The sequence below is a fragment of the Terrapene carolina genome, unplaced genomic scaffold, assembly GCF_002925995.2.
Source record: "Terrapene carolina triunguis isolate 2854851 unplaced genomic scaffold, T_m_triunguis-2.0 Scaffold247, whole genome shotgun sequence".
In the NCBI taxonomy this organism is placed as follows: domain Eukaryota; kingdom Metazoa; phylum Chordata; order Testudines; family Emydidae; genus Terrapene; species Terrapene triunguis.
In genome coordinates, this window is record NW_020664598.1 from 10,554,185 (window position 1) to 10,580,492 (window position 26,308).

Sequence of the window (26,308 nt, forward strand, 5' to 3'; positions counted from 1 at the left end):
AGTCAGGCTGGCAGTGGTTGATGTAGCATCATAAGAGAAAGTTACTCACCTTGCAGTAACTGAGGTTCTTCGAGATGTGGGTGCCTGCGAGTGCTCCACTCGAGGTGACGGTGCGTCCCAGCGCCGTTGATCAGAGATCTTCGGTAGCAGTGCCTGGTAGGGATGCACACGCTCAGCTGGTGTCTTGCGGTCTCGTTAGAATCTGCCTGAGCGCACGCGTCCCACAGCCCCCTCAGTTCCTTCCCTACCGTGGAGAAATCATATTAGTACTCCAAAGTAGAGGGGAGGAGGGTGAGGAGTGGAGCACCCACAGGGACACATCTCGAAGAACCTCAGTTACTGCAAGGTGAGTAACTTTCTCTTCTTCAAGTGCTGTCCCTGTGGGTACTCCACTCTAGGTGAATGTGGAGCAGTACCCACTAAGGTTGATGGGACTTTGGAGATGCGGTAGTGAGTACTGTATGACCTACTATGGTGTCTGCTATGGTATCCTTCGTGATAGCATAATGTTTGGCAAACGTGTGTTCAGATAACCATGTAGCCGCTTTACAGATGTCAGGAATGGGTACGTTATGTAGGAAGGCAACGGATGTCGACATGGCTCGAGTGGAATAAGTTCTAATGCTTTCGGGCGGTTGAATATTTTGGATGCGGTAACAGGATCAGATGCAGTCAGAGATCCACTTGGACAGGCGTTGCCTAGAGATAGCCATACCTTTCGATCTTTCGGTAATGGAGACAGAGTCGCGGGGACTTACGAAATGGTTTAGTCCTGTCTAAATAAAAGGTGATTGTTCGCCTGACGTCGAGAGCATGCAGAGTTGCCTCGTGCAGAGTCTTGTGAGATTTGGGATAGAAAAGTATATCAGTTGGCTAAGGTGGAAGGTGGACACCACCTTAGGGAGAAACTTAGGCTAGGTCTACACTACAGCGGACTTCCGACCTAAGATACGCAACTTCAGCTACGTGAATACCGTAGCTGAAGTTGCGTATTTTAGGTCGGCTTACCTGGCGGTGAGGACGCGGGAAAGTCGACCGCTGCCGCGCTGCCGCCGACTCCGCTACCGCCTCTTGTCGAGGTGGATTTCCGGAGTCGACGGTAGAGCCATCAGGGATCGATTTTACCGCGTCCTCACGAGACGCGGTAAGTCGATCCCCGATAAACCGATTGCTACCCGCCGGATCGGCGGGTAGTGAAGACGTAGCCTTAGGATGTGGTCTCAGGGTGACTGTCTTTGGAGAAGATTGTGTAGGGAGGATAGGCCATCAGGGCGCTTATTTCTCCTACTCTCCTTGCTGACGTTATTGCAACTAAGAAAGCTACCTTCATGGACATATGAAGAAGAGAGGAGGTAGCCAAGGGCTCGAATAGAGGTTTCATGAGACCGCAAAGAACGAGGTTAAGATTCCATGTAGCTGCCGTTGGATAAATTTCCGGGTAGAGATTTTGTAGACCCGTGAGAAATCGTTTTATGGTGGGGTGGGTAAAGTGTGAGTAGCCATCTAACAAGTCATGGAAAGTGGTAAGTGCTGCCAGGTGTACTTTGATGGAGCTGAGCGAGAGTCCATCCTGTTTCAATTTTAGAAGGTAGTCTAAGATGTTAGGGAGGGTTACCGTATGGGGCGTTAAGTGATTATGTGAGCACCAGAGGGAGAAACATTTCCACTTCTGCAGGTAAGTTTTACGAGTGGAGTCTTTTCTACTGTGCAGGAGGACGAATCGAACTTGCTCGGAACAAGCTAGTTCGTGGGTTTGGAACCATGAAGGAACCACGCTGTCAGGTGGAGCTTCTAGAGCTTAGGGTGAAGAACCTGTCCGTTGTCCTGGGAAAGCAGATCTGATCTGCTGGGGAGAGTCCATGGATGACGGGAGGACATGCGGAGTAGGTATGGATACTATGTCTGTCTCGGCCACACCGGGGCAATAAGTATGACCCGGGCCTTGTCGTCTCTGATCTTGCGAAGAACTCTGTGTAGCAGAGGGATTGGTGGGGAAGGCGTACAGGAGAGAGTTGTTCCACGGGATGAGGAACGCGTCTCCTAGGGATGCAGTCCTGAATCCCACTCTGGAACAAAATAGATGACATTTGCGATTCTGGGTTGTAGCAAAGAGGTCTATTGATGGAGTGCCCCAGAGGGAGACGAGCTGTTGAAGTATTGCGGGGTGCAGTTCCCATTCGTGTTCTGTCGAGAAGTGCCTGCTGAGTGCATCGGCGGTAGTGTTGTGGCAGCCAGGTAGGTACGAAGCAATGATTTGTATGTGATGTTGTATGCACCAATTCCATAGCCGGATGGCTTCCATGCATAGGGAATGTGATTGCCTCTCCTCCCCTCCCCACCCGTTGATGTAGAACATACATGCTGTGTTGTCTGTTAGGACCCAAATATATTTGTTCTTTATGAGGGGAAGAAAGTGAAGGCAAGCTCGTCTCACTGCTCTGAGTTCTAAGAGATTTATGTGTAGGCACATCTCTGACGCAGACCAGCGGCCTTGTGCCCTGTGTCCCCCTAGATGCGCTCCCCAACCGATTAGGGAAGCGTCCGTGGTGAGCATGAGTGTTGGGGATCGTTGCTGGAAGGGTACGCCTATGTGAGGTTTTCTGGTCTTGTCCACCATTGTAAGAAAGGTAGAACATTGGCTGGAGGAGTCAGCAGCATACCTAAGGTGTGTCTGTTGGGTTTGAAGTTGGAGTTGAGCAAGCCCTGAAGACATCTCATGTGTAGCCTGGAGTACTTGACCACGAAGATGGTGGCTGCCATGTGACCAAGGAGCTGTAGGCAAATTCTTGCCTTTATCCTGGGACAAACAGAGCGTGCGTATGAGCTGTGTGATAGCTAGGAATCTGATGTGGGAGTGAGGCTCTGGTTCAGATTGAGTCCACATGAGCTCCAATGAACTCGATCTGCTGTGTAGGTGTCAGGGTGGATTTTTGGATGTTTATTTGGAGGCCTAGGCTGTTGAAGAGGGAGATGGCGAAATGAGTAGCTTGTAGCGTCTCGCCATAGGAGTTGCCCTTGATGAGGCAATCATCTAGGTAAGGGAAAAGTATGATCCCATGTCTCTGGAGGTGAGCCACGACTATGGCTAGAGTCTTGGAAAAGACTCTCGGCGCTGTGGAGAGTCTGAAAGGAAGAACTCTGTATTGAAAATAGTCGTGTCTGATTGTGAATCGTAGGAAGCGTCTGTGGGCTGGATGAATTGATATTTGAAAATAAGTGTCCTGTAGGTCAAGGGCTGTGAACCAGTCCCCTTGATCCAGTGCAGGTATTGAATCTTTGTATCCTCACAAATTTGTTCAGTCTGCGTAGTCTAGTATAGGCCTCCATCCCCCAGTCTTTTTCTGGATCAGAAAGTAACGGGAATAGAACCCTCTCCCTCGATGTTGTGTCGGCACAGGTTCCACTGCGCCTAGTTGTAGAAGGTGAGCCACTTCTGCGCGAAGTAAGCACTCGTGAGAAGGGTCCCTGAAGAGGGACGGGGAAGGGTAGGATATAAAAGGGATGGAGTAACCGGACTGATCTATTTCGAGGACCCAACAGTCCTGCATAATCTGCTGCCAGGCATGTTGGAAACCCTGGAGGTGGTGGCCAAATGAGCAATTAGGTGGTGGAATCAAGGGGTGGTCGTGCAGACCCTCGATCAACGTTTCAAAATTGTTTATTTCCCAATGGGTGGGAGGTAGTTGCTTGTGCTTGATTTTGTCTATGCTTAGGAGATCTAGCGCGATTCCTGGTTATATCATATGGTTTGGGTTGAGGCCAGTAATACTGTTGTGTGCATGGTCTTTGATAAGGTTGGTATCGTTGTCTCCTGGGAAGGGATGGGTGAATGCCCAGGGTGCGCAGTGTCGCTCTAGAATCTTTCATGGTGTGAAGGACTTCATCGTTTTTTGTGGAAAAGAACTTATCTTTATCAAAGGGGAGGTCCTCCACTTTGGTCTGCAGGTCTTTAGGGATGCCGGATGCAGAGAGCCATGAAGATCTGTGCATAACCACAGCAGTTGCAGTAGTACGGGCTGCTGTGTCCGCTGTGTCTAGAGATGCTTGTAGGGCTGTTCTTGAAATCAATTGGCCCTCAACAAGAACTGACTTGAAATCTGCTCTCCTATCCTCTGGAATATAGGAGGCAAATTCAAAAAGCTTGCAAGGAGGACAGAATAGTTCGCAATTCTGAATTGTAGAGTGGAGGACGTATAAACCTTGCGACCCAAGACGTCGAGGCGTTTAAGGTCCTTGTCTTGCGGGGTGGGTCGATAGTGTGGCTGTTTCATCCTTTGTGCAATTGCACCCATAACAAGAGAGTTCGGATGTGGATGACAAAATAAAAAGTCAGCATCCTTAGTGGGAACATAGTATTTACATTCAGCCTTTTTGGAAGTTGGTAAAAGAGAGGCTGGAGTCTGCCAGAGTGAGTGTCAGCTGGTTCCAGGAGTGCATCATTTATGGGGAGTGCGATCCTTGAGGGCACAGAGGGTTGGAGGATTTTGAGGAGTCTGTGTTATGTCTCTTGAACCTCTTCTAAGGGGATGTCTTGGCTGAGTGCCACCCTCTTGAAAAGTTCTTGAAATTGTTTACAGTCATCCACGTTCTGTGGAGGCGGAGGGAAGAGGGCTCCGTCTGGAGTTGATAGCGAGTTAGGGGTCGGTGAGTCAGGATATGGTCGTAGCTCATGTTCTCGGGGGGGGGGGGGGGGGGGGCGTCGGAAAGTAGACGGGGCTGGGGATCAAGGCACGGAAGGAGGGAGGGGTTTGGGGGAGGGGGCTGGGGGGGGAGTGGCAATAGGGGGTGGCCAAGGGTACCACTGAGGCCAAGGCATAGGTAGGAGAACCGGGGCGCCACCCGGGGGGGGGGGGCGAAGTAGGGAAACTGAGGCCTGTGGTTGTGAGCTGTGACCTGAGGTGGAAAAGGTTCCGGTGGAGAAGGAGAGGCAGGTGGGGAGAACTCCACCTGCTGCTGTATATCAGGTTCGCTGTCAGTAAAGGTAGCCAGGTCAGGTGGGGAGAGCGGCTGTTCAAAAACTGAGCCCTGTGTATCCAGGAGCGGGGAATTAGGCTCAGATGCCACTGAGAGGTCACATTGACTGAGAAACTGTTGCTCCTGCTCCCTGGGCTGCGCTGAGCATGATCTGCGCTCAGGCGCATTACTGAGTCTGAGTTTTTCCGGTGCCGCGGGTCGCTTGGAGGTGCCCTGCAGGGGGTCCGCTGCCGGTACTGGAGCAGCAGGCAGGCTCAGTGCCGACGTTCTTTTTCGGTGCCAAGCGGACCGGTGCTGAGGAGACCTTTCCGGTACGGGAGATCGGGTCCTTGCCTCTGTGCTCCGCGGGAGCTGTGGCTGAGGCGTTGTGACAGCCTGAGGCCCCTGCCTTCTGCGCTGTCAATACAGAGGGTAAGGATCTCGCAGGAGACCCTTTACCCTTGGTTAAAGTCTCTCCTCTGAGACTGTTGCGCTTCTTGCCTCTGCTTCTGAGAGGGTGAAGCCATTTCTGACATGGGATATTGGTGTGGGCACAAACCTTGCAGGAAGCTACAAAGGTTTCTCTCATGGGGCACATTCAGGGCCAGCAGAAGAAATGGGACATTAATTGTTAGATTTTAAATCACCCTAAACATCCTGTCAAAGTAGCATCATGGCACAGTTGAAGAACTGCTACTCACAGGTCCGGAGGGAACACAGAGGCATGTGATCCCCTCCTGGGTGTTGTGCATTTCTTTGTTGATGATAGCCAACTCGTTGGGCACAATTCCAGACACAGAGGCAGAGTGGATGAGTATAGACAGGTCCTAGCAGCCAGTTGTATTAAGGAAGTTATGGGACTTGAAAACGTGAGCTTGTTCTGGACTGGGGTCTCATGGGTCAGAGCCGTATCTTCAGGACAGCTGTTGGCATTACCATTCTTGACTCCAAGGCTGTAGGTAAAAGGTAAAGTTGAACTGAGAGAAGAATAGGGCCCACTGGAGCAGTTGTTAGTTTATGGCCTTGGCCCTACACAGGTACTCCTGGTTCTTATAGTTGATAAGCATTTGGACCAGATGGCAGGTCCCTTCAAAGTGGTATCTCCACTCTCCAGTGGTGGTCTTAATTGCCAAGTGTTCCTTTACAAGATCTTGTAGTTTTGCTCAGCAGGGATGAGCTTCCTTGAGTAGTAGGTGATAGGGTGCAGTATTTGCCCAGATTCATGCCTCTGGGAGAGGACTGCCACAAACACTATACTAGAGGCTTTGGCTTCCACAATGAAAGCTTGCATCATGTCTGGGTAGACTAATACTGGAGCAGTAGTGAAGACAGGCTTCAACTGCCTGAATGTGCACTCAGCCTCAGGCAACCAATGGAACTGGGCATTTTTCCCCAGAATAGGGCAGTGAGGGACTCAGCTTGGTTTTGAAGCGTTGGAAATGAACCCCCAGCAGAAATTCGTGAAGCCTGAAACATGTTGTAGGTCAAACACATTGCACAGGACTCCACAGTCGTGAATGGCATAGACCTTGCATGGATCCATCTTGATTCCTTCCAGGTCCATGATGAACTCCAGAAACTCTGTGAAGGTCCGATCAAATGCGCACTTCTCAAGTTTAGCATAGAGACCATGTTGCCATAGTTTCTACAGGACTGTGTGGATGTAAGTGCTGTGTTGGTCCAAATTGACTGACAAGATCAATATGTCATCTAAGTACACCCCCACAAAACTGGTCCAGTAGGTCTCGTAGCACATCGTTAATGAAGGGCTGGAATGTCGCTGGGGCATTAAATCAGTCTGAAAGTGGCCATAGCAGGTTCAAAAGGCAGTCTTCCATTCATCCCCTCTCTAAAATAAGCTCCCCAGAGATCCAGTTTAGTGAATACACAAGGAGCACCCCTGTGATCCAGCAATCAGGAAACTGGGCACCAGGTAACAGTTCCAGATTATCTGACGGCGTGCTCAGTAATTGAAGCAAAGGCCACCATCTTTTTACGAAAAGGATGGAGGTGCCAGCCAGTGAAGTCAACTTGCAGACAACCACCCAGGCCAGGTTCTCAGAGATATTCTTGCAATGCTGCTAGTTCAAGATCTGACATTGTATACATCTGTCCAAATGGCATTTTCACTCCTGGCTGAAATTCTATGGACAGTTGTAGTCCCAATGTGGGGGGAGGGTTTCCACATTCTTCTTCTCAAAAATGTCAGTATTCTCATAGTAGTTGGGAGGAAGTTCCAGAGTACCCCCAATGGGTGTTTCAATGCGGCAACTAAATCTCTTTGAGACCTTCAATGTGTACTGGTCCCTTGCCATGCTGGTGGCAGAATTCCTATGGGACAGCGACCTTTTGCTCTCACCAGCATAGAAAATTTCAGCCCAAATGATTAAAGTTTAGCAAAGTTATAAGCAACTGAAAACAGGGCGTTAAAATGGGAAATATGAGGCAACCTTATCATATGCAGTGCTACCAGACCCAAACATAATTAAGATCACACATTGGATATAGGTGACAAGAGTTTAGTCAAGTAATGCTTGTTTTAGAATACCAACGCTCTTCTTCTCCTAGCCCCTTCCCTTAAACCAAAAAAGGATTTTTATATATATATAAAAATAAAAGGACTGTGTATAGCAGTTCAGCAATTTGGCGGTGTCTGGAGTCCACTCCTCTGTCCTCCCAGACATCATGCAGAACACTGCTAGCCACAATAATATGGACAGCATTGATGACACTGGTATCCACACAGTTTTGAATGCAGCACTGTGATAGAGTGTCCGCCCCAACCTGGCATGTAAGGGATTAAAAGAGGCCTAAGGAGGCTGCGCAGGAAGCAGCCAATAGGAGAGTGGCTGCAAAGAATAGCCAATCAGAGCCTAGCAGGCTCACATAAAAAGGGGCTGAGGTCCAGAGGTAGTTAGTGGCTGCTGGGAGCTCGAGGAGAGGACTGTGTCACTAATAGGCTGCAACCCTGCAGTACCTTGGACAGAGCAGTGCAGGCAGGGACCTGGGGAGTACAGAAAGAGCTCCAGACAGGTTGCTGAGACTGAGTAGGGTGCTGTGGCCACAGGGAAGCAGCCAAGGGAAATGCAGCGGTAGTCAAGGCAAAGGAATACAGTAGGTGAATGCGGTTCACTGGGTCAGGACCCGGAGTAGTGGGTGGGCCTGAGTCCTCCCCCTCACCACTGGGGAAGTGGTTGGACAGTTGGACACAGATTCCCCCTTCTGAGGGGGAGAGGGAGGGTAACTTGGCTGGTGACATGGCCAAAAAGCTGAGTCGCAAAGAGGACACTGCGTTTCTGGGAGCTGAGAGAGGAGCTGTAGGCAGGAGCAGAGACAGAGTGCTGGTGTGCAGACCGTGGAGGTGGGCATCGGCCTCAAGCTAATCCCCAGCATGACCAGGAGGAGGTGCCAGTATGACAATGAAGGACTGCACCCCATGACAAGCACCAACAGAATTTCAATCTGCCAAATGCACATGCCACCACTAGCCTACAGCTACTGAGTGTAGTTGAACCTTCCTTTGCCAGGTCCTCTGAAATCAGGGTACAGTTTCATAAGCCATGGCTAAAGGGGTAAAGAAGGGTCCACTCAAATAGTAGGAACAGTGACTCCATTTATAACAATGGCATTTGGTGCTAATAATGTCCTAGCTTATCCATGAAGGTAAAATCCCGATCTCTAGGATACCCTTAAATCATGCACCAGTGCATCCCACATTAGTGTCCATGAATCTGTCTCAGTAGTCGACCAGGGCCTGCATAACAATGGAGTAGTACCTGTTACAGTTTATGTACTCACATGCTCCTTGCAGAGGACAAACTATGGGCATGAGTGCCATAACCCGGCCCAGCTTGGAAAGTTCATTCTCGCAAAGCCAGCAACTATTTTCCAGGAACATTTTTAATACCCCTCATCTTTGAGTAAATCATAGTCTTGATTGCTCCACAAACCTCCACCACAATTGACTTGCCAACTCCAAACTGGCTAGCAACAGGCCTGTATCAGCGTGGAGTAGCCAACTTCCAGACTATTATAGCAGTTTTGCTTCTGGACCGGCATGACCTCCCTCATGCATGTGTCCTGGCACTGGAGGGTCAGGGCAAAGCTGATCACAAACCTCCAGGAATATCTGAAGGGGAAGATCATATTTGGATACAGACTGGCTAACCTAGTGAGGAGGGCTTTAAACTAGGTTCAAAGAGGGCAGGTGACCAAAACCCACAGGTAAGTCAAAAAAATAGAGACCTGGGAGAAGAGTCAGAATTTGGGGAGAGCATGGGCTGTTATAGCAGGGATAAAGGAGAGACAAGATAGAACTGGAGGGAGGAGGGGGGAAATCAAATCAGTATCTTAGGGTACGTCTACACTACCTGCTGGATCGGCGGGTAGTGATCGATCTATCGGGTCTCAATTTATCGTGTCTAGTGTAGATGCGATAAATCGATCCCCGATCACTCTGCCGTCGAGTCTTGTACTCCACCGCGGCGAGAGGCAAAAGCGGAGTCCACGGGGGAGTGGCGGCAGTCGACCCTGCGCCGTGAGGACACGAGGTAAGTCCACCTAAGATACGTCGACTTCACCTACACTATTCTCATAGCTGAAGTTGCGTATCTTAGGTCGATCCCCTCCAGTGTAGACCAGGCCTCAGATGTCTGTACACTAATGCGAAAAGTATGGGGAATAAGCAGGAAGAACTCAAAATGCTAATAAATAAACACAACTATGACATAGTTAGTGTCAAGGTTCCTTCCCCACTCTGAACTCTAGGGTACAGATATGGGGACCCGCATGAAGCTTATTTCTAAGCTTATTTCTACCAGCTTAGGTTAAAAACTCCCCAAGGCACAATTTCTCTCTTATACCTTGGATTAAGTAACTCTGCCACCACCAAGTGATTTAAACAAATATTTAGGTAAAAGAATTGCCTCTGTAAAATTGGGATGGTAAGTACTTTACAAAATAACAAAAGACTCAAGAACACAGAAGATCTCCCCTCTAGGCAAAACCTTAAAGTTACAAAACCAGGCATAAACCTTCCTCTTACAAAAAGAGAAACACAAGCCAAATTAAAAGTAAACTAACACATTTCCTTGCTAAATACTTACTAACTTTATAGGAGCTGGATTGCTTGCTTCCTTGAACTGTGTCCGGCAAACACACAGAACAGACAGACAAAAGCCTGTTCCCCCCCGCCCCCAAATTTGAAAGTATCTTGTCCCTTTATTGGTCCTTTTGGTCAGGTGTCAGCTAGGTTACCTGAGCTTCTTAATCCTTTACAGGTAAAAGAGGAATTAACCCCTTACAGGGTAAAGAGGGATTTTATGCTACCCTTAGCTGTATGTTTATGACAGTTGGCATCACAGATTGACTTGGGGGGATAATACACATAACTGGAATATTGGTATAGAAGGGTACAGCTTGCTCAGGAAGGACAAGCAGGGAAAAAAGGGAGGTGGTGTTGCCTTATATATTAAAAATGTATACACTTGGACCGAGGTTGAGATGGAAATAGGAGACAGACTTATTGAAAGTCTCTGGGTAAGGATAAAAGGGGTAAAAAACCAAGGCTGATGTCATGGTAGTGGTCTGCTACAGATCACCTGATCAGGAAGAAGAGGTGGATAAGGCTTTTTTTAAACAACTAACAAAATCATCCAAAGCACAGGACTTGGTAGTGATGGGGGACTTCAAACTACCCAGACATCTGTTGTGAAAATAACACAGCAAGGCACAGATATCCAACAAGTTCTTGGAATGTATTGGAAACCATTTTTTATTTCAGAAAGTGGAGAAAGCTACTAGGGGAGAGGCTGTTCTAGACTAGATTTTGACAAATAGGGAAGAACTGGGTGAGAATATGAAAGTGGAAGGTAGCTTGGGTAAAAGTGATCATGAAATGATACAGTTCATGATTCTAAGGAACGGTAGAATGGAGAACAGCAAAATAAAGAAAATGAATTTTAAGAAGGCAGACTTTAGCAAACTCGGAATTGGTAGGTAAGATTCTACGGGACGCAAAGTCTAAGGGAAAAACAATTGAAGACAGTTGGCAGTTTTTCAGAGACATTAAGGGCACAAGAGCAAATTATCCCACTGCGTAAGAAAAATAGGAAGTATGGCAAGAGACTACCCTGGCTTAACCAGGAGATCTTCAATGATCTAAAAATTAAAAAGAGTCCTCCAGAAAGTAGAAACTAGGTCAAATTACAAAGGATGAATATAAAGAAGTAACACAAGTATGTAGGGACAAAATTAGAAAGGCCAAGGCACAAAACGAGATCAAACTAACTAGAGACATAAAGGGTAACAAGAAAACATTCTACAAATACATTAGAAGAGGAAGACCAAGGACAGGTTAGGCCTATTACTCAATGGGGGAGGGGGGAGAGAAATAGCAGAAAATGTGGAAATGGCAGAGGTGCTTAATGACTTCTTTGTTTCAGTTTTCACCAAGAAGGTTGGTGGTCATTGGATGTCTAATATAGTGAATGCCAGTGAAAATTACATTGGATCAGAGGCTAAAATAGGAAAAGAACAAGTTAAAAATTACTTAGACAATTTAGAGGTCTTCTAGTCACCAGGACCTGATGAAATGCATCCTAGAACAGTGGTTCTCAACCAGGGGTCCAGGGCCCACTGTGGGGGCCCCCCCAAGCAGGTTTCAGGGGGTCCGCCAAGCAGGATCGGCATCAGACTTGCCGTGGCCCAGGGCAGAAAGACAAAGCCCCACCACATGGGGCTGAAGCCTGGGCTTCCAAGCCCCGCCACCCAGGGCTGAAGCCAAAGTCTGAGCAACTTAGCTTCACGGGGCCCCCTGTGGCATGGGGTCAGAGACAATTGCCCCGAATTGCCTAGAATACTCAAGGAGCTGACTGAGATGTCTGAGCCATTAGCAATTATCTTTGAAAAGTCATGGAAGACGGGAGAGATTCCAGAAAACTGGAAAGGGCAAATATAGTGCCAATCTATAAAAAGGGAAATAAGGACAACCTGGGGAATTACAGACCAGTCAGCTTAACTTCTGTACCCGGAAAGATAATGGAGCAAATAATTAAGCAATCAATTTGCAAACATCTAGAAGATAATAAGATGATAAGTAGCAGTCAGCATGGATTTGTCAAGAACAAATCATGCCAAACCAACCCGATAGCTTTCTTTGACTGGGTAACAAGCCTTGTGGATAGGGGGCAAGTAGTAGACGTGGTATATCTTGACTTTAGTAATGCTTTTGGTACCATCTCACATGACCTTCTCATAAACAAACTAGGGAAATGCAACCTAGATGGAGCTACTGTAAGGTGGGTACAAAACTGGTTGGAAAACCGTACCCAGAGAGTAGTAATCAGTGGTTCACAGTCATTCTGGAAGAGAGGTCCCGCAGGGATCAGTTCTGGGTCTGGTACTGTTCAATATCTTCGTCGGTGATTTAGATAATGGTATAGTGAGTACACTTATAAAAAGTTTGCAAACAATACCAAACTGGGAGGGGTTGCAAGTGCTTTGGAGGATAGGATTAAAATTCAAAGTGACCTGGACAAACTGTAGAAATGGTCTGAAGTAAATAGGATGAAATTCAACGTACTCCATTTAGGAAGAAACAGTCATTTGCACACATACAAAATGGGAAATGACCCGCCTAGGAAGGAGTACCGCGGAAAGGGATCTGAGGGTCATAGTGGACCATAAGCTAAATACGAGTCAACAGTGCAACACTGTTGCAAAAAAAGCAAACATCATTCTGGGATGTATTAGCAGGAGTGTTGTAAGTAAAACACGAGAAGTGGTTCTTACACTCTACTCCGCCTGGATTAGGCCTCAACTGGAGTATTGTGTCCAGTTCTGGGCACCACATTTCAGGAAAGATGAGGACAAATTGGAGAAAGTCCAGAGAAGAGCAACAAATAATGATTAACGGTCTAGAAAACATGACCTATGAGGGAAGATTGAAATAATTGGGTTTATTTAGTCTGGAAAAGAGAAGACTGCGAAGGGACATGATAACAGTTTTCAAGTACATAAAAGGTTATTACAAGGAGGAGGGTGAAAAATTGTTCTTCTTAGCCTCTGAGGATAGGACAAGAAGCAATGGGCTTAAATTGCAGCAAGGGAGGTTTAGTTTGGACATTAGGAAAAACTTCCTGACTGTTAGGGTGGAATACATTGCCTAGGGAGGTTGTGGAATCTCCATCATTGTAGATTTTTAAGAGCAGGTTAGACAAACATTTGTCAGAATGGTCTAGATCAGTGGTCCCCAACCTTTCAGTGTGGCGGGCGCCCACTGAGGAGCGCAGCCGCTGGACAAGCAGCCGCCGAAATGCCGCCGAGAAGCGGCGACGCCAAAATGCCGCTGCTTCTCGGGGGCAACGCCTCTTGATGACGCTGCTTCTCGGCGGCGACGCTTCTTGGCGTTCCTGCTTCTCAGCAGGATTTCGGTGGCTGCTTGTCCGGCGGCCACGCTCCTCAGCAGAGGGGCGCTCCCTTGTCAGTAGGCGGGTGCACACAGATGCCCCAGCGGGTGCCATGGCGCCCGCGGGCACCGCGTTGTGGACCAATGGTCTAGATAATACCTAGTCCTGCCATGAGTGCAGGGGACTGGACTAGATGACCTCTTGAGGTCCCTTCCAGTCCTATGATTCATGCAAAAGTTCTGGAGCCACTGCAGATCATCCCAGGTCCACATGACTATGTGATCACACCAGTCTGTGATCATGACTCTGCTCAGGAGCTGCTGGTCTATATTTGGGGAAATGTGTGGTTATGGCAACAGGCATGAGCTGCATCTGCTGGGTCATGGCTGGCATATCAACATCCCCCCCCTCCAAGAGGTGCATTCAGTAGGTCAAATACAGCTGCCGAATTGTCCACCAGCATCTCATAGATGGTATGCCCGATTCCCGATATAGGAGTGAGAGTGAGCTGGAGAAGTTTTTCCACTGAGTCGGGATCGATGACTCCAGCTGCTGGCAATACGTGTATCCGACCAGGCTTGGTTGCGTGTGTTGGAGGGCTCAAAACCAGTCAAACCACTTCTGGTCAAGTCTCGTGGGATGGACAGACAAGTTCTCCCACAATCCACTATGAACCAAGCCCTAAGGCAGTTACAGCAGCGAGGATGCTAGGAACCCTGGGATACATCAGCACAATTGTGAGGCCCATGTTTACAATGCAGTGTGAATGCTCAAGTGTGGGCTTGGAAACTCCGGGTCTGCAGCGTGGGTCCCACAGACCAGGTTTACTATGAAGTGTAGACATAGCCTTAGAAATGGGGCCAGAGTGTCCCTTTAAAAGGAAGGGTCTTGGTAGCTGGGAATCCAGGTCTGCTCAGAGGGCTGTGATCTGAACTTCTACTTTCTAGGTCACAACAGTGCCCTCTCCCAGCACCTGCCTGAATCAGGAAGTTTAGAAAGGAACAGGAAATTACAACAATCTAAACTAAATTAAAAACCAACAGCAACAATACACAATTGAAGTTTTAGGTATTAGACTATTTTTCTAAGTTTCGGAGTCTTTGAACCATAAAATCATTGCAATTGCAATTCTTTTAAAAATTAAAGTAATTTACGCTACACAGGTTTTTGTGTTTTTTTCCTAAGGCAGTGTAATAGATTTTCAATACTCTGAAGCAATTCCAATACTAAACTGGAATGAAGCACAAACAACAATCATAATGGCATCTACTAATTAATAAGTACCGGTATGTCAGCTTTTCCCATTATAAACCTTACTTTATCTGGGGATTCAATTTTACTATAAACGTTTGCCCATGATAAAACACTTGATAAAATGATAAAACATTTAAAAAGGTTTTAAACTTTATATGTTTTTTAAGAAAATCCACTATAGCTTTGGTATTTGTTACATGGCTCATTTTTTTTAAAAAAGTCCATTACCCACACCTTTGCACTTCATAAAAATAATTTTGTACATTTTTAGAATTTTAGAAGTAATTAGTCCAACCCTTTTAATATAAATGTATTTTAAAACTGGCACTATTTCTGATCAGCAACTTTTCCCCTAACATTTTAAATGCCAAAATTCAGGTTAGCATCTGTTCTGTACTATGAACTGACAGATACAAAGCAGTTTTGTGGTAGTTTCCAAGATTCATTTAAACAATATTTCTCTTTCATTGAATTGCAATACATTGTAAATGTTCCAAAGTAACTGAAAACAGACTTACCTTACAATTTTTCATGTAACAGTGAAAGTTTAAAGAGTACCTATATAAATGGAAGGTTTACTGAGTATATTGCCTCTGCAGATCCACACTCTTAAGAGATGGACAACTCTGAGCTACAAGTTCCACAGCAGTCCAGAATGCAGATACTTTGAGCCCACCTGAATGCCACCAAGTGGATCCAAACATTCAGTGCAAGGCTGTATAAAGCTCTGCAACCACAACTGCCTCATTTTCTCTCTTACCTAAAATACAATCATCTAAGCCTTCAAATGTGGGTGTGGCTTTACAATGGCAGCACACAAAGTAAGAGAAATTGAGTCATTCCTTCTCAAAAGAAAGCCTGATCCACTGACCCATACTCATGGTCAATTTCAGACTCATGCTGAATAAGCTGCATAAGCAACTGCAAAGATGATGGTTCATGGGGCTCACACAGATCCTCTCCAGAACTGCATGTTTACCAAAAGCACTGGATCAGAGGGCTTGAAGTGGCTGCTTCAGGTTCTTATTGCTAATTCTAAGAGCTGTGCAACAGTGCCACTTAGTGGCTAGTTTTACACAGGGAAGCCAGGGCCCCACCCAGGCACAGCAGCCCTGCTGCTGATCTACTCACTCTGCTCCTCCCTAAACTCAGAGATTTATAGGACCACAACCATCACAAACTCCAAGGGTCAGACCATGGGGCTGCAGCTTATCTACAGCTTTTAGAAGCCTGGAAACTTCATGATGGCATTCTAGAGAGACTGAACCTTAATGTAACTGGCACTCAGGTCCATCTCCAAACTGGTCTGAAGGAATAATGATCTTCAGAACTGCTGATACCAGTGGATCTATGGATTTTTTAGAGTAGTACACCAAGAAAAATTACGTTCTCCAAATCCTCAAGTACACAGAAAGGTGTCAATTTCACTGGCAATGCATCATTGTGTATATTTGCTTATCATGGAATCATTCAGGTTCATGTGCTTCACAACTAGACTAGGCATGCTGGGCTCTGTTACTTGGTTCTTATCCCGAAAGTCATCTATTACAAGAAACTGAATATATTTGTTAGTTCCAGGGCCTCCTCAACCATTTCTTAGTTGCAAGGACGACGGTTCCTTGAAACTTGGCAATTTTCTGTAGAACCCTACAAAGGTAGGGTGACTGAAGAGAGGAAGACAAAACAGTTCAAAGTTCCAGGGAATTGCAAACATTTATTCTGCTCGACCCAAGTTCCTTGAACCTGCTGAAGAATTCTGTACCTTTCCATAGGCTTGGCAAGTCGGTCAATTGACTGCCTATTATGGTCAAATACTGTCACATATTCCAGCAAGATTGCCCTGACATTGATGCAATCAAAAACCACCTAAATGCCATCTTTTAGCAAGCCTACTTAAATATCGCCATCACTCCCTTTTCTACATGCTAATGCTCCCTATTGGGAAAAAAGGGGAAGTTGGGCATCTTGACTGGCTGCAGTCTTCCAGAACAAACACTGTATGTATATCTTTATTTTTATACCAAGCCATGTACATGGTTGTTTACAAAGCATATTAAAGTTAAAAGACATGGTCCCTGCCCTGAAGAGTTTACAATCTAAACTGACCAGATATACAGAAATTAACTCCAAAAGGGAGTGGGGGTGGGAGAAGAGGGTTTACAGTCATTAAACCTCCTTCCACAACACAAAGAGAAAACGTACACAGCCATTAAGCCTTTTCCTGAAACAAAATCATCTTAACTATTAATGCCCAACACTTCTCCCATCCTCAACAAAGCAAACAATTCACATTAAATGTCCATGTAAATAAGCCCTCACTCCTCCCCCTCTCAACAAATATCCCCTTCATAAACCATGTGTCCACCTCCTGCATATATCCCCAACCAAACCTTGCAGATAATATGAAAAGTTCTATACTAATAATGGGGCTGACATCACATTTAAATCCCTCCCTTCCTGCTCTCTTCCTCCTCCTGCTGAAGTTTGAGCCCATTGCATTTGCTGCATGGAGGAGGAGGGGCTGCCTATCCCCTCTCCCTCTATGGGATGTGGAGTCTCTAATCATCCTGGGACAGATGGAGCAGTATGCCTGAAAACATTTTTATTGTCTGGAATCTTCTGGAGCAGCAGCAGTTACAAATAGAACTGAATGGCTACTGGTTGATTAAAATACAAGAGATATTTCATAATCTAGAGAGCATTCCAGAAAGTAGTGAAACATTAAAAACAATGACAAATTAGGCAGCCTTGGAAAGTAAAAAATCATTTATATGGACATTTTTTACTAGACGTGAACATGGAAGAACTGTTATAGCTAAAGTACAAGTTCTGTTCTTTTGAGTATGTGACATTAGATAGAATGGAACAAAACTTGCTGCATTCTTGTAATGTGTCCAGTTTCTGTCAAAATAAGATTATTGCATTCAAACAGCAAGAAAGGGAAAACTGGTCTGCATCAAAATTTGTCTTCTTCTGTGCACAACTCAATCTTTTGCAGCAGCATCTTGAAGCATGAAGTCTGCTGATGAAGACGGTGATGTGAGTGACAATGATAGTGACCCTAATTCCATTTCTTCAATCTTCTGATAAGACTTTTGTTGCTTCATCTAGTTCAGCACTGAAAACTTCTACTTCTGGAAAGTCTTCAGACGTTCATCAAATCGGTGTTAAGAGGTTTTTCTGGTAATGGGACATTCTGTCCAAAGACAAACTTGACAGTATGTTTGCTAGAGGTATTTACACCAGCATTACACCATTTCATATACTTGAAAATCCTTATATGCTAGATTTTTTTCATAAATTGTATCCAGTGTGGAAAATACCAAGTAGGAAACGGCTTGCGAGAAGTCTTCTGAATGCTGAAGCGATCAATGTGAAAAGGAGTTGGTGTTCTTATTGTGCAAGCTCCTCATGTGTGTCTAGTGCAGAGGTGGGCAAACTATGGGCCGCGGGCCACATCCTGCCTGGCCCCTGAGCTCCTGGCCCGGGAGGCTAGCCCCCAGCCCCTCCCCCGCCGTTCCCCCTTCCCCACAGCCTCAGCTCACTACACCGCTGGCGCAATGCTCTGGGCAGCGGGGCTGCAAGCTCCTGGGGCAGCGCAGCTGCAGAGCCCGACCTGACCCTGTGCTGCGCGGTGCTCTGTGCTGTGCAGTGGCGTGGCTGGCTCCAGCCGGGCGGCGCGGCTGTAGCGCCGCCAGCCACCGGTGCTCCAGGCAGCGCGGTACGGGGGCAGGGAGCGGGGGGGGTTGGATAGAGAGCAGGGGAGTTTACGGTGGTGGTCAGGGGGCGTGAGTGTGGATAGGGGTCGGGGCAGTCAGAGGGAGGGGAACAGGTCGAATGGGGGCAGGTGTCCCCAGGGGGCAGTCAGGAAGGGGGGGGGGGTTGGATGGGGAGTGGGGGGCAGTCAGGAGCAGGGGTTCCAGGGGCAATCAGGGGACAGGGAAAAGGGGTGGTTGGATAGGGCAGGGATCCCGGGGGGGGGCGCATCAGGAATGAGAGGAGGGGTTGCACGGGGCAGCAGGGGGCAGGGGTTCTGGGGGCTGTCAGGGGAGGCACAGGCTCCCCTAACCGGCCCTCCATACAATTTCTGAGACCTGATGTGGCCCTCGGGCCAAAAAAAGTTTGCCCGCCCCTGGTCTAGTGTCTGATGGATGGAGCAATATTCAAAATGAGGGTGTCATCAGCTTCATGGTAACAGCTCCACAACTAGAGAGTTTTACTCCTTCCAATGTGCAACTGAGCATCACCACATAGCCCAATATATTGCTGACTAGTTTAAAAATATAATCAATGAATTGGGTCCACAAAAAGTTATTTCTGTTGTGGCAGAAATGCAGCTAACATGAAAGCAGCTTGGGCTTTTTGTTGATGAATGAGAATCCACACCTTCTGCATTATGGATGTGCAGTCCACTAGTGAGAAGCTGCATTACATGATGTTGAAGATCTGACAACTTTCTCATCTCATGTCAAAAATTAAAAGCATTGTCAAGTTTTACAAAAAGCAAACAAGTACCAGCAGCCATTTTTTCCAGTATAAATTTAGTACAGCACTCAGTTTCATCCACATTGAGTAAGCCTTGTTGTACTCGATGGGTATCTTCTTTTATAAATGTCTCAAAAATCTTAAAATATGCAAGAAGGCTCTTCACTCAGTTGCTGCTGAAGAAGGGATGGCTGGGTGTGCCCCCCGGTAATCCAAACTGAAATTCTTGACTATGCCTGAAGGATGCAGAATTTAAAATTAAATTTAATTGCTTGAATCTGTAGCTCAGTTCATTCAGAAAATGAAAAATGATGGTTCTATTCTGTCTGATGCCAAGAACAAGTTCCTGGACATTAAAAAAAAACACATTTGTGAGATACTGAACACAGTCCATTTACAGAAGCTGAAGAGGGGGGGAAAAAACCCAAAATAATATCACAGCACAATCAAATTACCTTTCTGATGATGAATTTGATCCAATTTGTGACCTCAGAGTGGCTGTTGTAAATTTTAAAGGATATACAAACAAACAAAAATACAATTCTGATGGAGGTAGCAACTTATAAAGCAAGCAGCAGACTGTTCAGTCGTAAAACAATGTGAAGTGCAATCCCAGCAGATGAATCAAAACAACTTGCTGCTTCCTCATAGAAAGGGTCATGTCCTCCTAGATCTCTAGCTACAGTGGCAGAAATTCTTTTAACACTTCCGTGTACTACAGCATATGTGGAACAAAACTGGTCGATTTGGGGAATCATCCATTTCAAAACCAGAAATATACTGAAGACCTCCACTGCTGGGAATCTGGTAACTGTGTATCACCATTTAAGAAAATTGCAGATGAGTTGATTCGATATTCAGCAGATGAAGAGGAAGGAGATACTGATGGATTTGATGACAACAAAGTTACAGATGAAGCACTGAAGCTGATAAAGGAGATATGAAAAGCAAGACATTTGACAAGCTGGTCTGATGCCTATCTGACAGACGTGCATTTAAAAATGACTTTTTTAAAAATAAAATTGCTATGTGTTTATTTCTGTTTAATTTTATTTTTCCTTTTATAACTGTTTGGTTTTGAACAACACTCACATTTAAATGTTAGATTAACATTGCTAAAAATAAGAAAATTATTTAATTTTTTTAGAACCTTATTTCATTATGTATTGCATTTTTCTGAGTTAAAGTAACTTAGTTAAGTAACTTTTTTTTTAAGTTAGGCATAAGTGTCTAAGGCTAAACCTAGTGGAGACCATAAAGTCTTACTCTTTTTTGTTACTGTTTTCATAAATTAGTGCTTTAAAATATTTGATCATTTTTGACATTGTTTGACCAATCATTTTTGAATCAGTCAAATGCCCAGCCCTATCTTTCTATGTCTCTTGGAAGCTCATGGGTCCACTTGGGTTCTGTGCCATATTTGGTCAGCATTGTCATACTTTGGAATTCAACTGGATTCTACTCAGCCAATCCATCACTGGAGTTTCTTTTCTCATTATGTGACTGCCTCACAGACTGGAAATAGATTTTGTTTTACTCAAGACTAGCAGATCTATATTCTTGATCATGTCCTACCCTTCAGGTATCCCCCATGACAATTTACTTATGCCTGTCATGGCGTTGTTCAATTGCCCTCCCAAATAAAATTTTGGACTCTCAAGGTAAAGTAAATAGTGCCAACCTGGTCACTTTGGTCTGTGAGCTAGTGTCCATAATTGACATCTTCCACTCCAGAACATCCAAGGTGCAGGTTTTCGATGATTGACCAACACTTTTTGGTATGAGTTTTTGTTTCCCAGTTCTGCTTTCCACTATGACAACATGAACAGCTCATGACTCTACTCTGAGACTTCCTGACATCAACCATGCAGCCAGCTCCATAATACTACAGTATATTTCTTCCTGTAGCAAATATGGGAACCTGATTTTGCAGCTTGGTTATTTTCTACTGGATGAGGAATACTTTAACCATTCTGATGCTAAATATTGCTTCCAGCTAAAAGCTCCTATCGCTTGTTAGCTACCTGTGAGTTTCCAAGAAGGAATAGACTTCTGTGATCCCCGGTCTTTGAAAGGTGGAATGGTTAGTCCTTTGGAAGACTGCTTCTTCTGCAGGGACCTCCTAGCTGACATATATAAGGCCATGGAGCAGAACTAATTCTAATCACATTGCACATCACCTCACAGGATGAGAGACTTAACGAAGGAACAGCAGTGCCTTAACTAGCTTGAATTACTTGCCCTTAGCTTCCAGAGACTTAAAGAGCTTTTGCAACTAGTGGACTGCTATTCTCAATGCATACACATTGTAATTTGAAGCCTGTTAACAACAAACTCAAGGACTTGAAGTCTCCCTTCAGAGAAACTTCAGTTTTTCTATTCAGTAGGTCCTCCCAGGCTGCTGCTTCTACTAGAGTTGCTGCTGTTGTAGTAGCGCCAGAGATGGCAGCATCCACTCTTGGGTTCTCTGCATTAGATAGCCTCAGTCCTCCCGAGGGCTCTCTGTCTGCAACAGATCACTTGGTGCCCATTATTTTATGTTAGAGTGAACATGTACAGGGCACTGCAACAAATACAGTGACAGGTCCCCAGTAACGGACTCTGCTGATATCTTCCCTCCTCCAGTTGCAGTATCTATACCATCCTGGCTATGTGGAGTGGAAAGCTAGAATCTGCCTCTCTCCTGCAACTGCAGGTTGAGAACATCCCATTAGCCGGTATGAGGGGCTTCTCACAAGGATCCATACCACTGTAGCTACAGGCCATATGAGAGCTGCTGGAGCTGAAATGGTTCCTTCCCTTCTCTGACTAGGTTTTCTTCTAGAATTGGAGTCAGCAACACAGAGAAGCTGCTGCCACTGGAACAGTTCCTTTGAACTCCCTATAGTGGGGACAGGAAGATAGCTGTTCATGTTGGAAAATCCAGCTAATGCTGGTGCCTGTGCACACTCCTGTGTGCCTAAACAGACTCCTGGAGACTTCCCAAGTAGCTAGGGATTTTGACTGCTCCATTCTCTTTCTCCCTAGACTCTGATGGAGGTGGAACTGGGAGGATCTAGTGCAGGGGTAGGCAACCTATGGCAGGCGTGCCAAAGGCGGCACGCGAGCTGATTTTCAGTGGCACTCAGACTGCCCGGGTCCTGGCAACCAGTCCGGGGGGGCTCTGCATTTTAATTTAATTTTAAATGAAGCTTCTTAAACATTTTAAAAACCTTATTTACTTTACATACAACAATAGTCTAGTTATATATTATAGACTTTTAGACCTTCTAAAAATGTTAAAATGTATTACTAGCACGCAAAACCTTAAATCAGAGTGAATAAATGAAGACTCGGCACACCCCTTCTGAAAGGTTGCCGACCCCTGATCTAGTGTATTGCTGTTTCTGGGAATCAGCCCTCCTTCTCCCTCTTCCCTGGAATAGAGATAGCTGTGGAGACCATACCCTTGCAGGGGATGAAGGGTGGAAGAAAAGGACAGAGGGAAGACATCCATGAGAGCAGGTCTACATATGGGACTGGAATACCTGCCAGGTGCCCTTCCTGGGGCTTGCAGACATGTACCAGAGCCAACCCAGCTCTAGCAGCAACTTCTCTGCCTCCACAGGGTATGGGGCTCCTGGACTTGACGTTTCCCAGTTGCCCCAATTCTGGTAAGTCCCCTTTTAGCTGTTATTTCTTCTACCTCTTCCTGAACCTTACAGTAGCCTCCTGTTTCTTCACCTCCTTAGATATTTCTGCCACTCCAACTGCAGCTCCTCAGCCTCAGGTCATTCTTACCCTCTCCCATGATCCTCAGGCTTCCTGTAGTTCCAGTGATTCCTTCCCCTCTGTTCCCCATGAAAGCCACACAGTTCCTGTCTCAAGGTTTTTATGCAAAGGGATCTGGTCTTCACTGCATCCATAGAAGATGCCAGCTATCTCACCTTGCTGGATACCCATTTCCCTGTCAAACACTCTGCTCCGGCAACTGCTCTCCAAAGTAGCCTGTTCTGGTCCTTAGCAGCCACCCAGCCTCTCCAGAGTACATGGATGCCTAAACCAAAGACTTCTCCATTGGCTCAATCCTTGGTAATCTTCTGGCTCCTTTCCTTTCCCCCAGCCAGGTCCAACATCTGGGTAATTAATAGAATATATCATGTTTGAAATAACCGCACTAACTGGAAGCAGAAGATCAAGTCCCAGCCCAGATTCCCTCAGTGTAGGATGTAAAAGAAAGTACCCTGCAATATTGCGTGTGCGTGTGCATGCCTCTCAGATGAGCTGCAGAACATAGGCCCCAATTGGTTATAAAAAGCACCAGTATTCCTCCTCCTACGGCCCCCCTGCAGAGTCTCTCTCTACAGCTGTAGTCTGTCTCTCCTTACAAAGCTGAGCACAAGCTAACAGTTCCATTTGTCTCAGTCAGTAAAAGTGGGGGTGCAGGGTCCATCTGCCCTCCTCAGTGGCAGTTTTCCTTCTGTTTTTACTGCTGTGGCCTAGAAAGCCCAGGCTCTCTCTGGGTTCAACACAGGGGCAGCTCTATGTATTTTGCCGTCCCAAGCACAGCAGTGAGGCAGCCTTCGGCGGTGTGCCTGCGGGAGGTCCGCCGGTCCTGCGCCTTCGGCGTACCCGCCGTCAAATTGCCGCCAAAGCCGCGGGACCGGCGGACTTCCCGCAGGCATGCCGCCGAAGGCAGCCTGACTGCTGCCCTCACGGTGACAGGCAGGCCGGCCCCCGTGGCTTGCCACCCCAGGCACGCGCTTGGTGCGCTGGTGCCTGGAGCCGCCCCTGGTTCAACAGAAACATTGTGTTGTCTCTCAGGGCAGGTTTCATCTTTAGGTTATTCTGTCCCTTTTATCCAGTGTAAGTGGGAAGAACAGGTTTAAAGTTCTCACTCTAGGTGTTGGGCCACCTTCAGGTTGTTGATTTCCCACAGTAAAAATCTAGGATACCTATACGTATTTTGGGAGAGCACCTAGGATACACTTGTCAAGCATCTTGTTTCCTTTAAGCCCTCCTCACTATTTCTGGGAATCCCATCTGGATCCTTGTTCTTCCTTGCCTCTCTTACTTACCCTTACATGTGGGAGAGAAGACTACACAAATAACACTATTTACTCTCTGTCCAATGAAAAAATGAGCATCTAGCTACAGTGCCTTCAGTCAGTGCTAGAGGTGCAGCCAAAGCACCCCACTCCTCCTTCCTCCCCCATCCTCTCCCCCCACCCTCCCATATCCCTTACAGAATAGCACAGAGGGGAACCGCACTGGATGTTTTCTGTGCGGCAGTAGTGGTGACTACAGAAGAGTCCAAAGACACATGCTAAGTAAGGTTTTACGAGTGCTAACAAAAGAGGATTCGCCAAAGAAACACAAAACCAGATAGCTGAACAACTACAATGATAATGACTGCATGGTTATCAAGATATATAGAAACCGTTGTGAGAGCATTTTACATCTTGAGGATACCGCTGGAAACTGGAAACTACAGCTCAGGAAACCAGAAACCACCTGGAACTCAACAACTACTGGAATAAGCAAGAAGCAGGGGTAGCTAGAATCTATCCCTGAAAGAGACTACAAGACAGAAGACAGCAATCAAAGATTCCTATGGGACCTAATGAGCACACCAAGGTCTGGAATTAGAAAATTTTAATCCAGAAGACAGTCCAGCTGCCCAGAGTGAAAACAATAGGAACCATGAATAATAAAAGTTTCTAGAGCTATACAATTTAAGCTATAAACATTTACTACTCCAGGGGAGGAGGGGAGAAAGACTATCAACAATCAATAACTAAATTTACAGAATTCAGAAAACAAAACAAAAAACAAGAATACCCCCACACCCAGCAAGGAAAAGAAAAGAGGGAAACTCCATTACCGTGGATCCAGGACTTCGCCAATGATTTCTTCCAGCTTGTCGATAAAATTAACAAAGTCTGAAAGTCCCTTTACATGGGTTCTTAAAGTATCAAATGGTGAAGGTGCATAACCTTTTCCTCCAAGTTCTATCATTCGGATGAAAGATGTTGCCATCTATTATCAGAAAAATATTTAGATAGGTAGAACTATAGTAGTAAAAGAAGTATATAACTTTAGGAAGAGACAATTATGAATCGTTTTGAAGAAGTAATCCTCTCCCAAGGCAAAAGGCAGCTGGTTGCTAGCATGAACAGTCCTAGTGAAGTCAATGGGGTTACACATTATAGTAAGCATTATGCCTGGTGACAACCATTGGCAAGATCACGACTTAAAATAGTGCAGCATTATATGAGGTCTGCAAACAAAATATAAAATTAGGTCCAAGTAATTAAGCACAGTCTTTTACCAAATTAAACTTCAAAATATCACTGTGCATTATTTTATAGATATATGCACTTGAGTAACTTTTTGCACGCAAGCTGAACTCAACAGTCCTACTCATAGATATAACTAGGATCAGGGACATACTGTGCTTTATGAACATTTTCTAAAGTGAGAGTGACTAAAAGTTAGTCACTGAAGTGGCTCAATTTTCCAGACACCCACAACTTTCCTGCGGGGAGAGGGGAGAAAATGAGAGCTCAGGATGTTCATCACTGCTGAAAATCAAGTCAGTTATATACACTCTACAATCAAGTCAGTTTTATTTACTATATTTATATAGTAAAGTTTTCATATATTTATGTAGTAGATCTATACATATAGTAGATAAAATATTATTAAAAATATAAGACTGCCCCAAGCAGAACACTTACAACTTTACAGCAACTTTCAGAAAAATTAGTTTTTGACTCCTACCTTTTTAGGTAAACAAAACTTTTGACAATCCTATCTGTTTGCAAGGATGCAATAGTAATTGTGTATATAATTTTTAACTTCAGATTATAAAAAGCTCATAACCTCTTAGGACTTGAAAACAGTACAACTGAAATAATTCTAGCAAAGAAAGAAAGCAGACCTGCCAACATTCATATCTTTGCTCTGTTAAAGATTTGCTGTGGATTGCATGCGGTTCATAGGACCTTGCCTCCTCAATGGAAAATATTTTGGCTTCATGTAATTTATCCTAGACAAAGATGCCAAAAAAAGAAGGCTTCTTTATACAGTAGAGAAGTTTCCCCTTTGGCAACTGAGAAAGAGAGGGTAATGAATCCAGTCCAAACATTTTTTTTTTTTACAACATTAATACAACATTAAGAGCTGAAATAATCCTAGAACTGAGGTTTCACAATTTTTTCCATATT

At 45.6% G+C, this 26,308-nt stretch overlaps 1 protein-coding gene across 1 annotated transcript in view; it reads right to left on the reverse strand.

Annotated features, from left to right (window-relative positions):
• The window catches only part of PARPBP (PARP1 binding protein), a 99,554-nt gene that overhangs the window by 47,910 nt on the left and 25,336 nt on the right, over positions 1–26,308 (reverse strand). Inside the window, exon 4 of the mRNA XM_026657574.2 lies at positions 24,964–25,118. Coding sequence (XP_026513359.1) covers positions 24,964–25,118 — 155 coding nt within the window. The remainder of the gene's footprint in view (positions 1–24,963; positions 25,119–26,308) is intronic.